Consider the following 13,010-nt stretch of genomic DNA (forward strand, 5'->3'; position numbering starts at 1 on the left):
CTTCAGAGTACTGGGCACGTGCTATACCAAAGCATTAAAGCGTTGAAGTTAAATAGAAATGTGTCTGAAAAAAATGCAAACGAATGACATAACTTTAGTCTTTGAATGAAATTTCAAGAAAAACGTATTTTAGCGTATTTTTGACGTATTTTATTTCTAAGCAAAAATACGCAAAATACGGCGTATTTAAAAAATTATCTCACGTATTTTTCAACTCTGCTAAAATATAGATTGAGTCGCTATTTTAGCCTACCAAATCGTAATCGCTTAGGTATTTCACACAGGGACAGTTTCAAAATTGCAGTTTTCATTATTTGTCTGACTTTGAACTTACTCCCGTATAATATTGTACATCATTGATGAGCAGGATTAAACTGCGAGTTGTGGTAGGTATATTGTTGCGGTTCCTTGTAATTTTATGTAAGAGGCTAGTTTATACGTTCAATCTATTCAAGATGGAGCAGTGAAGGTGTTCCATAGTTTGGCGCTGGGTAATTTAATATCATCAAGATGCTGCTGGATACTGGCTGCCTGCTGATTGCTGGGTACTCCTAACATCTACCTACAAACATACTACCTTCTACATCTACCTAACACATACTTTCTTTTTTTTTTGTTGGGGACTGGCCCGTGGTACCAGCCAATGTTTACTCAAAAAATATATATAATATCAATGGTAATAAGAAAATCATCCCCGTGGGGCACATGCATAAATATAAAATGTTAAGGAAATCTCAAACTATTCAATTTAGACTCTACCGGTAAAGTATGCAATGAAGGTTTATAACTTAAAGTTTAATTTTCTAATGGTTAATAGGTAAAGATTAAAAACAGTAAAACAAGACTGAGCACTTCAAAATTTGTAGAATTTGTAACTTGATTTGAAATACGCGGCGATAAAAAAGAATGTCCAATGTTGGCAGTGTAAATGATGAGATATGCGACGTTTATTGAGTGATGCATAAGTGTGTGCATATAATCTAAGATGTAGAGACAAGGTTATTATCGGCATTTTGGTTTATGTTACGCTTTGATTTTCTTAGTCCTGTTATACAAAATAACATGAAATTAGGCCATTCGTCTTCGATGTTTTCATTTTGCTGATCGATGAGCATAGTTTTTATACAAGTTTTGTAAATGTTCAGGTTAAATAGACTAGGCGGGGAAGTTGCTGCAACATTATATCGGTTTATTGCTAATAATGGACCTTTAAAAAATACTGAGTTGTTGTAGGGGTGTTGACCATACTTTTCTGACCATTGTTTACTGGGCCGCGCTCAGCCTGTCATTCCGCCTAATCTCTATTCTTTAATGTTGTTTACCAACATTAAAGCCTGGGGTCCTCAGGTAAACCATTGTGTAGTGAGAATAGAATCCGTGTTAGTATTAAATAATGGTGCGCTTTTGGGAATTGTTTTCTTGTGAGACAATGGTACTAGATTAGGAAAGTTTTTCAATTTATGCATTAAAATGAGTGCGTTCTTTACAATGATACTGTGTACTGTCAATATTTTATGTAAATAAAAGCCAGACTTAGTACTTGCTGGGGGGATACCGTCCTTGTACCAGTAATTGACGAAACCAGGTAATACTGCACGAAGGCCCATTTTCTGTTTTACAAAAAGTGATTCAATATGAGACTTAGCAGCAAAACCCCATACAAGGCTGCAATAATTAAGGTGTGACTGCACAAAACTTTGATAAATTTGAAGACGTGCTTCGAGAGGCAGATATTTTTTAAGTTTGTACATGACTCCTATGTATCTGGACATTTTCATTTTCATGGCAGAGATATGATAGGACCAGTTTAGTTTATCATCTATTATAACTCCTAAAAAACGGGCTTCTGTTTTTCTCTCAATTGTGACACCAGAAATTGTCACATCACGATAATTAAGATTCCTTTGTCGAGAGAAGATCATATAATTTGTTTTCTTAAGGTTGAGAGCTAAACCATTATTATCTACCCACTTAACTAAAGCATCGCTAAGAGTTATTAGTTTATCGTAAACTTCATTAAGATTTTCTCCTATCAGGAAGATGTTGGCATCATCTGCGTACATAATGAAATTGGCTATATCTGATATTTGAGGCAGGTCGTTTATGTAGATTATAAAGAGTAAAGGTCCTAATATTGACCCTTGAGGCACGCCGTATAAAATTTGGTTGGTTGAAGATTTTGACGAGCCAATTGATACAAACTGTTTCCTGTTAGTGAGATATGACTTGAACCAGTTTAAGGCTTGACCTCTTATGCCGTAATGGTCCAGCTTGCGCAAGAGTATGGAATGATCCACAAGGTCGAAAGCTTTGCTGAAGTCGATTAAAAGAAGTAAAGTTACCTGCTTTTTAGACATTGAATTAAGAATGGTGTCTTTTGCGTTGAGAAGAGCATGTTCACAAGACCTACCCGGGCGAAAACCGTATTGGTTTTCACATAGTATGCTGTATTTATCTAAAAAACTTAAAACTCGGTTATGCATTAGCTTTTCAAATACTTTAGAGAATGAAGCAAGAAGAGATATTGGTCTGTAATTTTTTATGTCAGATTTAGATCCACCTTTGTGAATTGGGACCACCTTCGCTTCTTTCAAAGCCTGTGGAAAGATCCCCTGTTCAAAAGAACTGTTGACAACGTGGGCTAGTACACTAGTAAAACTGGGACAACTGTTAGCGATTTTTAGAGGTTCAATTTTAGTGTCTAGTGTGGCTTTATTCTTAAGCAGGTTTATGACGTCCTCAATTTCAGTGGCAGTAACTGGCTTTAAGTAAATACTACTTGGAGTGGCGTTGCGAAGTGTGCTCTGGGTTCCACCAGGATCAAAAGTGGTCCTACTACTAATTTCAGACTTAATTTTTGGAGCGATGTTTGAGAAGTAATCGTTAAATTTTTCTGCTACAGCTGCCGGAGTGCTGATTGAGCCGTCTTCGTCAGTCAGTTTTATTAAGGTAGGTTTAGATTTTTTCCTATTTAGAAGACTGTTTATCATTTGCCACTGCTTCTTAGAAGTTTCTTTGTTTTGCTCAAAAAATTTTTTGAAGTGCTTGTTTTTAGCTTTATCGATGTGTTTATTACAAAACTTCTTCAGACGGTCATATTTACTGCGGTTGCTATCAGATGGTTCCTTAACAAAATCATAATATGACTCATTTTTACGTTCTATAGCTTCTTCGAGCCAGGGCAGCATCCATGGTTTCGGATTAACACGTTCATTTTGTCTTCGTGATTGTCTTTTTGTAGGATAGGCAGACTCGTAAATCTTATTATAAGCCGTATTAAAATTATTGAACTGTTCGTTGGCATCATTGGTATTGTTAAAAATTTCTGACCAACTTTCATCTATAATTAAGTCTCTGAATTTTTGATTGTTGGTGTCGTTAAATCTACGTGTTTCAGTTTGAGATACATTTTGTGAGTTAGACGCAGAGCGGTAGCTGCTGGTTGGCGTGTTATCAAGATTTATTGTAGTGACTATTGCTAAGTGATCCGACATATCTGTCGTTAAGACATTACAGCTTATTGTATCCTCAAGATTGTTTGTGTAGATGTGGTCAATAAGCGTGGCACTATGGTCCGTTAGGCGAGTTGGGCGTGATACAATTTGAATAAAACCGTAAGAGGAAGCAATATCTATAATGTTCTGACATGCTTGGTCGCTGCTGTGCTTCAGTAAATCAAGGTTGAAATCTCCATGAAGCGTCATATGTTTACGGGTGTGTCTCCCTAGGTTGTGCAGCGTATTTTTGAAAATTTCTAGAAACGCTTCAGGTCTCCTAGCGGGAGAACGGTAAACATTGCCAATTATTTTCGTTCTGTTGTATCCTTTGCACTGATGGAGCTTAATAAATTGGAATTCGCCACTAGTATTAGTTGGTTCAGGGTTTGGAGTGAAAATATCAATTTTATCATAATCGACTACACGTTTGTGTACATAAATGGCTAGCCCCCCACCTTTTCCAGATGGGCGAATTGGATCCTGGATAAATGGTTCATGAAATCCATCTAAGGTAACGTCGTTTATTCCGTTCGGTAATTTCCCTAAAGTACAATTAGTTTCGTTAAAACACAATATATCATACTTATCATAAGTCTCAATATCATCACGTAGTTGATCTATATTCTTAATAAGGGATCTTATGTTCATAGAAAATGTTTTAAGTTGAGAGCAGGTAGATTTTTTCACGTTACGTTGTTGTTTGTACTGACAACTAGTTAGGAAAGATGAAATATTGCTCCAAGTTGAATCTTGATGCTCTTCGTTGGTCATGGCGTCGCCAATAAGATTAAATCGACTATTCTGATCGTACGGATTAAATATGTCACTATTAAGATTACTGTAGTCGTCATAGATTTCATAGTAGGTTGCGTGAAATCCAGGAATGATACTTTCACAGCAACTCGTACAGCCTAAATTATCCTTAAAACATTTGACATGGACATTACTTTGGCACCATGAGCATGTGCGAATATTTTTAATAGAGTAACACCAGCCGCTGCAGCTTGAACATTTGATCTTGACTTTGTTTTCAGATGTAACAGTGGGTTCCACTTAGAGCTAAATATTATGATTGTGATACCGATAGTATATAAAACTATAGTTCAAATCAGATTCTTTCACGAGAACCGGAGGTCCTGTATGCTACAGAATCGTGATATGATTACTACCTACTACATCTACTTAACACATACTACCTACTACATCTACCTAACACATACTACCTACTACATCTACCTAACACATACTACCTACTACATCTACCTAACACATACTACCTACTACATCTACCTAACACATACTACCTACTACATCTACCTAACCTTGGTCACAGAACACATACTCCACATGCACATCTACCTACATACATACTACCTACTACATCTACCTAACCTTGGTCACAGAACACATACTCCACATGCACATCTACCTACAAACATACTACCTACTACATCTACCTAACCTTGGTCACAGAACACATACTCCACATGCACATCTACCTACAAACATACTACCTTCTACATCTACCTAACCTTGGTCACAGAACACATACTCCACATGCACATCTACCTACAAACATACGACCTACTACATCTACCTAACCTTGGTTACAGAACACATACTCCACATGCACATCTACCTACAAACATACTACCTACTACATCTACCTAACCTTGGTCACAGAACTCATACTCCTAACATCTACCTACAAACATACTACCTACTACATCTACTTAACACATACTACCTACTACATCTACTTAACACATACTACCTACTACATCTACCTAACATTGGTCACAGAACACATACTCCACATGCACATCTACCTACATACATACTACCTACTACATACTACCTTCTACATCTACCTAACCTTGGTCACAGAACACATACTCCACATGCACATCTACCTACAAACATACGACCTACTACATCTACCTAACCTTGGTTACAGAACACATACTCCACATGCACATCTACCTACAAACATACTACCTACTACATCTACCTAACCTTGGTCACAGAACTCATACTCCTAACATCTACCTACAAACATACTACCTACTACATCTATTTAACACATACTACCTACTACATCTACTTAACACATACTACCTACTACATCAACCTAACATTGGTCACAGAACACATACTCCACATGCACATTTACCTACATACATACTACCTACTACATCTACTTAACACATACTACCTACTACATCTACCTAACCTTGGTCACAGAACAGATACTCCACATGCACATCTACCTACATACATACTACCTACTACATCTACTTAACACATACTACCTACTACATCTACCTAACATTGGTCACAGAACACATACTCCACATGCACATCTACCTAACACATACTACCTACTACATCTACCTAACACATACTACCTACTACATCTACTTAACACATACTACCTACTACATCTACCTAACCTTGTTCACAGAACACATACTCCACATGCACATCTACCTACAAACATACTACCTACTACATCTACCTAACACATACTACCTACTACATCTACCTAACACATACTACTTACTACATCTACCTAACACATACTACCTACTACATCTACCTAACACATACTACCTACTACATCTACCTAACCTTGGTCACAGAACACATACTCCACATGCACATCTACTTACAAACATACTACCTACTACATCTACCTAACCTTGGTCACAGAACACAATATACTCCACATGCACATCTACCTATAAACATACTACCTACTACATCTACCTAATCTTGGTCACAGAACACATACTCCACATGCACATCTACTTACAAACATACTACCTACTACATCTACCTAACCTTGGTCACAGAACACAATATACTCCACATGCACATCTACCTACAAACATACGACCTACTACATCTACCTAATCTTGGTGAGTTGGTCACAGTACAGATAAACTGGGGTGACGTAATTTTACGGTTGTAAGGAAGCAAGGGGTCCCGGGTAGTTCATATATTACGTAGTCAATGTTTTGGAAATTTTTACCCCCCCCCCCCCCCCCCCCCCCCGGCCCTCATCCTTCACCCTCCCTTTACGTACTCAACCGTAATTGTTTGGAATCTCCCATTCGGCTGATTGCGTAATATGTGAACGACCCGTAAGAAGTACCCAAATTAATATCCCGATTAGTTGGAGTTCTATTCACAGCGACCCCTCTATATATATACATATCATAGCCCTGATCTATATTATAATCTTCGTGATATGATAATACGTCAAATCAAAGCCATCTTGTGCTGTATCCCAATATTAAACAGGATTTTTATAGAAAATAAAAATGATTGTTTTGGAGAGGTGAAGTAAACTGGTGCTTGGAAAGAACGATTTACTAACTCTAGGATAATAAATTTAGGAAGAATATTTCACATTGTTTCATATAATATGCTGAATGTAATATTTTAAACTATTGCAGACTGATAAGACAAATGAAAAGCAAAACATTTTTTTTTAAACAAGAATAGTTTAACAGTGTACAGCGTATACTATAATATAAATATATTAGGGGTAGAAAGTAATAATATTAGTTATAATATTAGTAATACTAGCTAATACCCCTTTCAAACAATTGATGTAAAGTGCGAAAATGCAAAGGCAGCCCACAGATAGCAGTAGCGTTTTTACAATTCAGCGCAAGAAATATTGTTAGTTATAGTAATAAGTTATAGTAGTAGTTGTACAGCAATACTGTAAGAAGATGACGATCAGACCTCGTTAACAAGTTATAGTAATAGGAATGTAACCATGTTATATAGATGAATTAAGAGTTACTGGGACTCTGTCAGATCCAAAAAATAGTCTCTTAACAAATCTCTTGACATTTGGGTTGAAACATAAGTGTAAGATAGCATTATTACCTGAAGCAAAAAACAGAGAAAAGTAGTACCAAAGATAAACATAGGTCACATTTTTAAAAATAACGACGTAAGATTGTTCCCAGTCCATACCGATTGAGACAGTGACATAATAGTGGATTATTTCAATATAGCAGATGAAATAGTTACAGGAGAGTAGAATAGTCATGAGTATAGCCTGGTTCTCCTTCCTTCTCTGTCTGAGAACCTTCTTATCCCGTGGAGGAGGTTTAGGACTGTCCTCAGCTGGGGAGCCGCTTATTATGGGGTTTATTGCTACTTGGTTACAATTCTTGCTTAATTTAATCGTCTCCCCACACTTAATAGATCTTATGCGAGAGAGAGCGTTTCTCATTAGGATGGAGGGTTGGTGGCAGGAGCTGGTTTGCTTCTTCTTCTTCTTCTTTTGCTTGCGAGATTGGTTCTGAAATGAGGTTCATTGATTAATATGCCTTGCTGAATATTTGAATGTTTTCATCATGATCATTATCTATCAATAAAAGACAAAGTAACCTTCGTCAGGTTACCAAGGTAACCATCGTAACCAATCCACCAAGGTAACCTTCGTAAACACCAAGGTAACCTTTGTAACCAAGGTAACCAAGCCACCAATGTAACCAATGTAACCAAGGTAACCAAGGTAACCAAGGTAACCAAGGTAACCAAGGTAACCAAGGTAACCAAGGTAACCAAGGTAACCAAGGTAACCAAGGTAACCAAGGTAACCAAGGTAACCAAGGTAACCAAGGTAACCAAGGTAACCAAGGTAACCAAGGTAACCAAGGTAACCAAGGTAACCAAGGTAACCAAGGTAACCAAGTTACCAAGGTAAACTTTGTAACCAAGGTAACCAAACCACCAAGGTAGCCTTTGTAACCAAGGTAATCAAGTTACCAAGGTAACCTTCGTAACCAAGGTAACCAAGCCACCAAGGTAACCAAGGTAACCAAACCACCAAGGTAGCCTTCGTAACCAAGGTGACCAAGCCACCAAGGTAACCTTCGTAACCAAGGTAACCAAGTTACCAAGGTAAACTTTGTAACCAAGGTAAACTTTGTAACCAAGGTAACCAAACCACCAAGGTAACCTTCGTTATCAAGGTAACCAAGCCACCAAGATAACCGTCGTTACCAAGGTGACCAAGCCACCAAGGTAACCTTTGCGTAACCAAGGTAACCAAGGTAACCAAGGTAACCAAGGTAACCAAGGTAACCAAGGTAACCAAGGTAACCAAGGTAGCCTTTGTAACCAAGGTAACCAAGGTAACCAAGGTAACCAAGGTAACCTTCGTAACCAAGGTAACCAAGCCACCAAGGTAACCTTCGTAACCAAGGTGACCAAGCCACCAAGGTAACCTTCGTAACCAAGGTAACCAAGGTAACGAAGGTAACCAAGGTAACCAAGGTAACCAAGGTAACCAAGGTAACCAAGGTAACCAAGGTAGCCTTTGTAACCAAGGTAACCAAGGTAACCAAGGTAACCAAGGCAACCAAGGTAACCAAGGTAACCAAGGTAGCCTTTGTAACCAAGGTAACCAAGCCACCAAGGTAGCCTTTGTAACCAAGGTGACCAAGCCACCAAGGTAGCCTTTGTAACCAAGGTAACCAAGCCACCAAGGTAACCTTCGTAACCAAGGTAATCAAGTTACCAAGAACTAAAAATGTTTAAAACGTCGCTCACCTTCATGACCAGGATCTTGACAGCAACCAGAATATTACAGGTGATAATAAGGAAACAAGACACTATGACTGGAACCGTAAACAGAGCTATGTAGATCACTGAAAATAGAAATTTGCTAAAACGTATTCTGCTAAATAACAGATGTTTTGTTCGATAAATTGAAGATATTATCATTTGATAGCCATCAAACACTTATATTTAATCTAATTTACGAGCACTATGTCCAATTAATTGAGTTTATCTGATGGAAAATAAATACCTTTTCTAACAGCATCGCTATTAAATGAGTCAAATATTGTCTGGTCGCAGTAGCCCCAATCTACAAACATTTGGTATGCTTTCACTGAAATATTGTTTAATTTAGCCCCAATCTATAAAAGTTTGGTATTGTCTAATTCATCAAATGGGATTCGCTGTCAAATCTGTCAAACAAATATCTTCATCAAAGCATATAGGCTCCGGCTCCCCAGTCCTCATAAATGTTTGTTGTTGGACCTTCAATGTAAGCGCAATACGACCGCCTCTATAATTACTTCAATAACTAACCGTCTCTATTTGGTCCAGCGAAGCTGATGGCAGCCCCGATGAAACCATGGCTCCAACAGTAGATAATCATTCCCTTGACAACGTTAGATTTGAAGTATTTCTCGTAAGTGAAGGGGCAGTACACAGCTAGGAAGCGTCCAATACTGGCACTTCCCAGGAGTAGAGGTGTAGTCAGGGATGCCATGTTCCACAGCATACCTGAAATAACACAACAAGTGTAGTGAGATAGAGTTCCTCAAAATTAGAATACTTCTTCTTACTGATTACTATATTAATATAGTCAGTATATGAAATGTGTATATTTACCGGTAGGATAACATATAACGTCTCCAAGGACGGACTTGTCATCTTCAAACCATTTCCTCTCGTTCACTAAGAATATTGAGCCGAAAAGACCAGCGATCCCACTCAAACAGTCTGCGAGAGAATGTCTTAGATAAGAAATAAAGGATTCAAATGAACTGATAGGGTGATGCTAATAAAAGGGCGAACAGGTGTGACTTATGATTAAAAAAAATAAACTTATACCTAGAGTAGCTAGCTGAAAGAAGATAAACTTATACCTAGAGTAGCTAGTTGTAAGAAGATAATGTCAGTAACGGACTCCTTTCTCCGTAGTGCAACAAACACATACACCAGCAGACCATTCGCGATAACAGAGAAACAACAAAATACAATTCCTGAAAAGAGTTATAAATTAGCGATAACAGAGAAACAACAAAATACAATTCCTGCAGAGAGTTATTAATGAGCGATAACAGAGAAACAACAAAATACAATTCCTGAAAAGAGTTATAAATTAGCGATAACAGAGAAACAACAAAATACAATTCCTGAAGAGAGTTATTAATGAGCGATAACAGAGAAACAACAAAATGCAATTCCTGAAGAGAGTTATAAATGAGCGATAACAGAGAAACAACAAAATACAATTCCTGAAAAGAGTTATAAATGAGCGATAACAGAGAAACAACAAAACACAATTCCTGAAAAGAGTTATAAATGAGCGATAACAGAGAAACAACAAAATACAATTTCTGAAAAGAGTTATAAATGAGCGATAACAGAGAAACAACAAAACACAATTCCTGAAGAGAGTTATAAATGAGCGATAACAGAGAAACAACAAAATACAATTCCTGAAGAGAGTTATAAATGAGCGATAACAGAGAAACAACAAAACACAATTCCTGAAGAGAGTTATTAATAAGCGATAACAGAGAAACAACAAAATACAATTCCTGAAAAGAGTTATAAATTAGCGATTAAAAATATTAACATGAAATAAAATGTATTATCTGTGACTATACTCTTCCAGTAGTACTAAATTAACTAAATATTAAAATATGCCTCACCGACGGATCCCCAAACGCAGTCCACTTCCTTGCTGTAGCCTGTAGTCTCATTCATGCTGCTGCCGTGTAAGTAAACGTCTTATTAAAAATACTATAAAATAATAAACTTCAAGAAATACAGCTCTCTATATTATCGGTAAGATAAGGGAACTAAGCAGCTGTACATTGCTCAGTTACTAATTACAGTAATTTACTGCTGCTGCTCCTGCTGCTGCTGCAAGTGTCATGACTCATGTAATGTGAAGTACTAGCTGTTGAAAAATTGTCCTTAAATCAGTAATTAATTTTCTGGATCTGTACCTCCAATAGTTTCTTATATTTCATGTAAATGATGCCATCGCCTATCCTTCTACCACCCACACTAAAACCTTTAACTGGTACCAGGTAACCAGGTAACCAGGTAACCAGGTAACCAGGTAACCAGGTAACCAGGTAACCAGGTAACCAGGTAACCAGGTAACCAGGTAACCAGGTAACCAGGTAACCAGGTAACCAGGTAACAAGTATAATGACAAGTTGCTCCATAGGAAACAAAAATATACAAAATTACCTATACGTACTATAAGTAGTAAATAATACTCAATCTGGAAATTATATCTATTGAGCTGACCCAGTGACCCCGATACTTGCTCCCCAACATTGGATAAGCAATACCAATTTCTTAGACACTTGCCAAAAGCAGGTACTGTAAAGAATGGTCAATATAACAGTAGTCAATATTACAGTAGCAGAAAGGCGGTTAACTGTATCTGCAATTCAGCACAGAATGAATAATGCATATATTGTATGAGTTAGGAGAAAGAGAGAGAGAGAGAGAGAAGCAAAGTCATGTACCTGAGATCACGGTCATGGTTTGATCTCTAGCCACGAGATCAACATAAATCATATTAATACTGGCTACAGGTATTATATACTACTATATAATACTACATACTACTACATACAACTGCTACTATACTGCCAGCATTAACTAATAGCGTGAAATCAAATTCCCGGAGATGAAGGAGAGAGGACCATGTGGTATTGCTCGGTTGTTCACCACAACATTGTAATTAATAAGATATATCCTCAACAGTAAGCAGTAAGATATACCCTCAGCAGTGAGTGATTTGATCGTCGCGGCCACATAGCTGGCTTAAGTAAAGGATGCATTCTAGTTCAAATTTACCGACAAAATAAAACACAATTCACACTGGCCAATAGAAAGATCAGAATTTCCAGAGCATAAATAATGGAATATTTCACATTCCAGGATAAAAAGTTGTCACAATTATGTGACAATATTATCAAATTATGCACATATTTGACCATCATCTAGGAGGTGCTAAATGAAATGGAGGCTTTTATACAAACCATGGATCCTGGAGCAGAATTTTCTTCTTAATATCTTTTATTAACTTTTATTAACTTTTCAGTTCTCCTCTCCACCATTTATATTACAATATATTATGCTAGTGAAGCTGCCTTACAATATGTTAAGTATAAACATTATAACATGGTTCTTGAAGTAGAGTCTTATAAACATCCTAATAAATCACAAACGAAGAAAAACACCGATCTAAAAGAAGTCTATAGATTAGACCCGGCAGAGTCTGGTACGATTAACAAGACAGTAAACGAGTAAGTAAAAACCTACCCTGAAAATAATACATTAAATACGAGCAAATAAAACGTACGGTAATCTGAGGAGGAGACTGTAAGGAGCAACATTCAATTATCTAACCACTTACCTTTTCGTCAGTTGCATTCTAACTAAGGAATATGTTATCAACATTTCAGCAAGAGGGCAAAAAGCGGGAACGTTTGCAGTAAAGTTAATGAGGGCAAAAAGCGGACATGTTTGCAGTAAAGTTACTAGTTAGTGAGTATGAGATGTATAATGTGGGGAGTCCGGCCACGTGATATTAGCAGTAGATTGGCGGTAGCCACTGCAGACCACTGCTTAAGTGCTTTAATGGACATTATCCAACAATCTCAATCGAACGACGTGGTATAATAATATGCAGGGTGGATGGAAAGATATGTGCAACCA

At 37.3% G+C, this 13,010-nt stretch overlaps 2 protein-coding genes across 2 annotated transcripts in view; both read right to left on the reverse strand.

Moving 5' to 3' along the window:
• The window catches only part of LOC134816726 (arginine and glutamate-rich protein 1-A-like), a 1,122,901-nt gene that overhangs the window by 317,311 nt on the left and 792,580 nt on the right, over positions 1 to 13,010 (reverse strand). The gene's annotated exons all lie outside the window — the stretch shown is intronic.
• Positions 6,996 to 11,071, reverse strand: LOC134817155 (uncharacterized). Its single transcript, XM_063826286.1, has 7 exons — positions 10,979 to 11,071; positions 10,187 to 10,303; positions 9,930 to 10,040; positions 9,624 to 9,821; positions 9,337 to 9,420; positions 9,078 to 9,175; positions 6,996 to 7,821 (listed from the first exon to the last, which is right to left on the reverse strand). Exons 1-7 carry the CDS (start codon positions 11,031 to 11,033, stop codon positions 7,291 to 7,293), a joined length of 1,194 nt encoding a protein of 397 aa, XP_063682356.1. The 5' UTR covers positions 11,034 to 11,071; the 3' UTR covers positions 6,996 to 7,290.

The sequence above is a fragment of the Bolinopsis microptera genome, chromosome 6 (genome assembly GCF_026151205.1).
Source record: "Bolinopsis microptera isolate Bmic1 chromosome 6, MBARI_Bmic_1.0, whole genome shotgun sequence".
In the NCBI taxonomy this organism is placed as follows: Eukaryota; Metazoa; Ctenophora; class Tentaculata; order Lobata; family Bolinopsidae; genus Bolinopsis; species Bolinopsis microptera.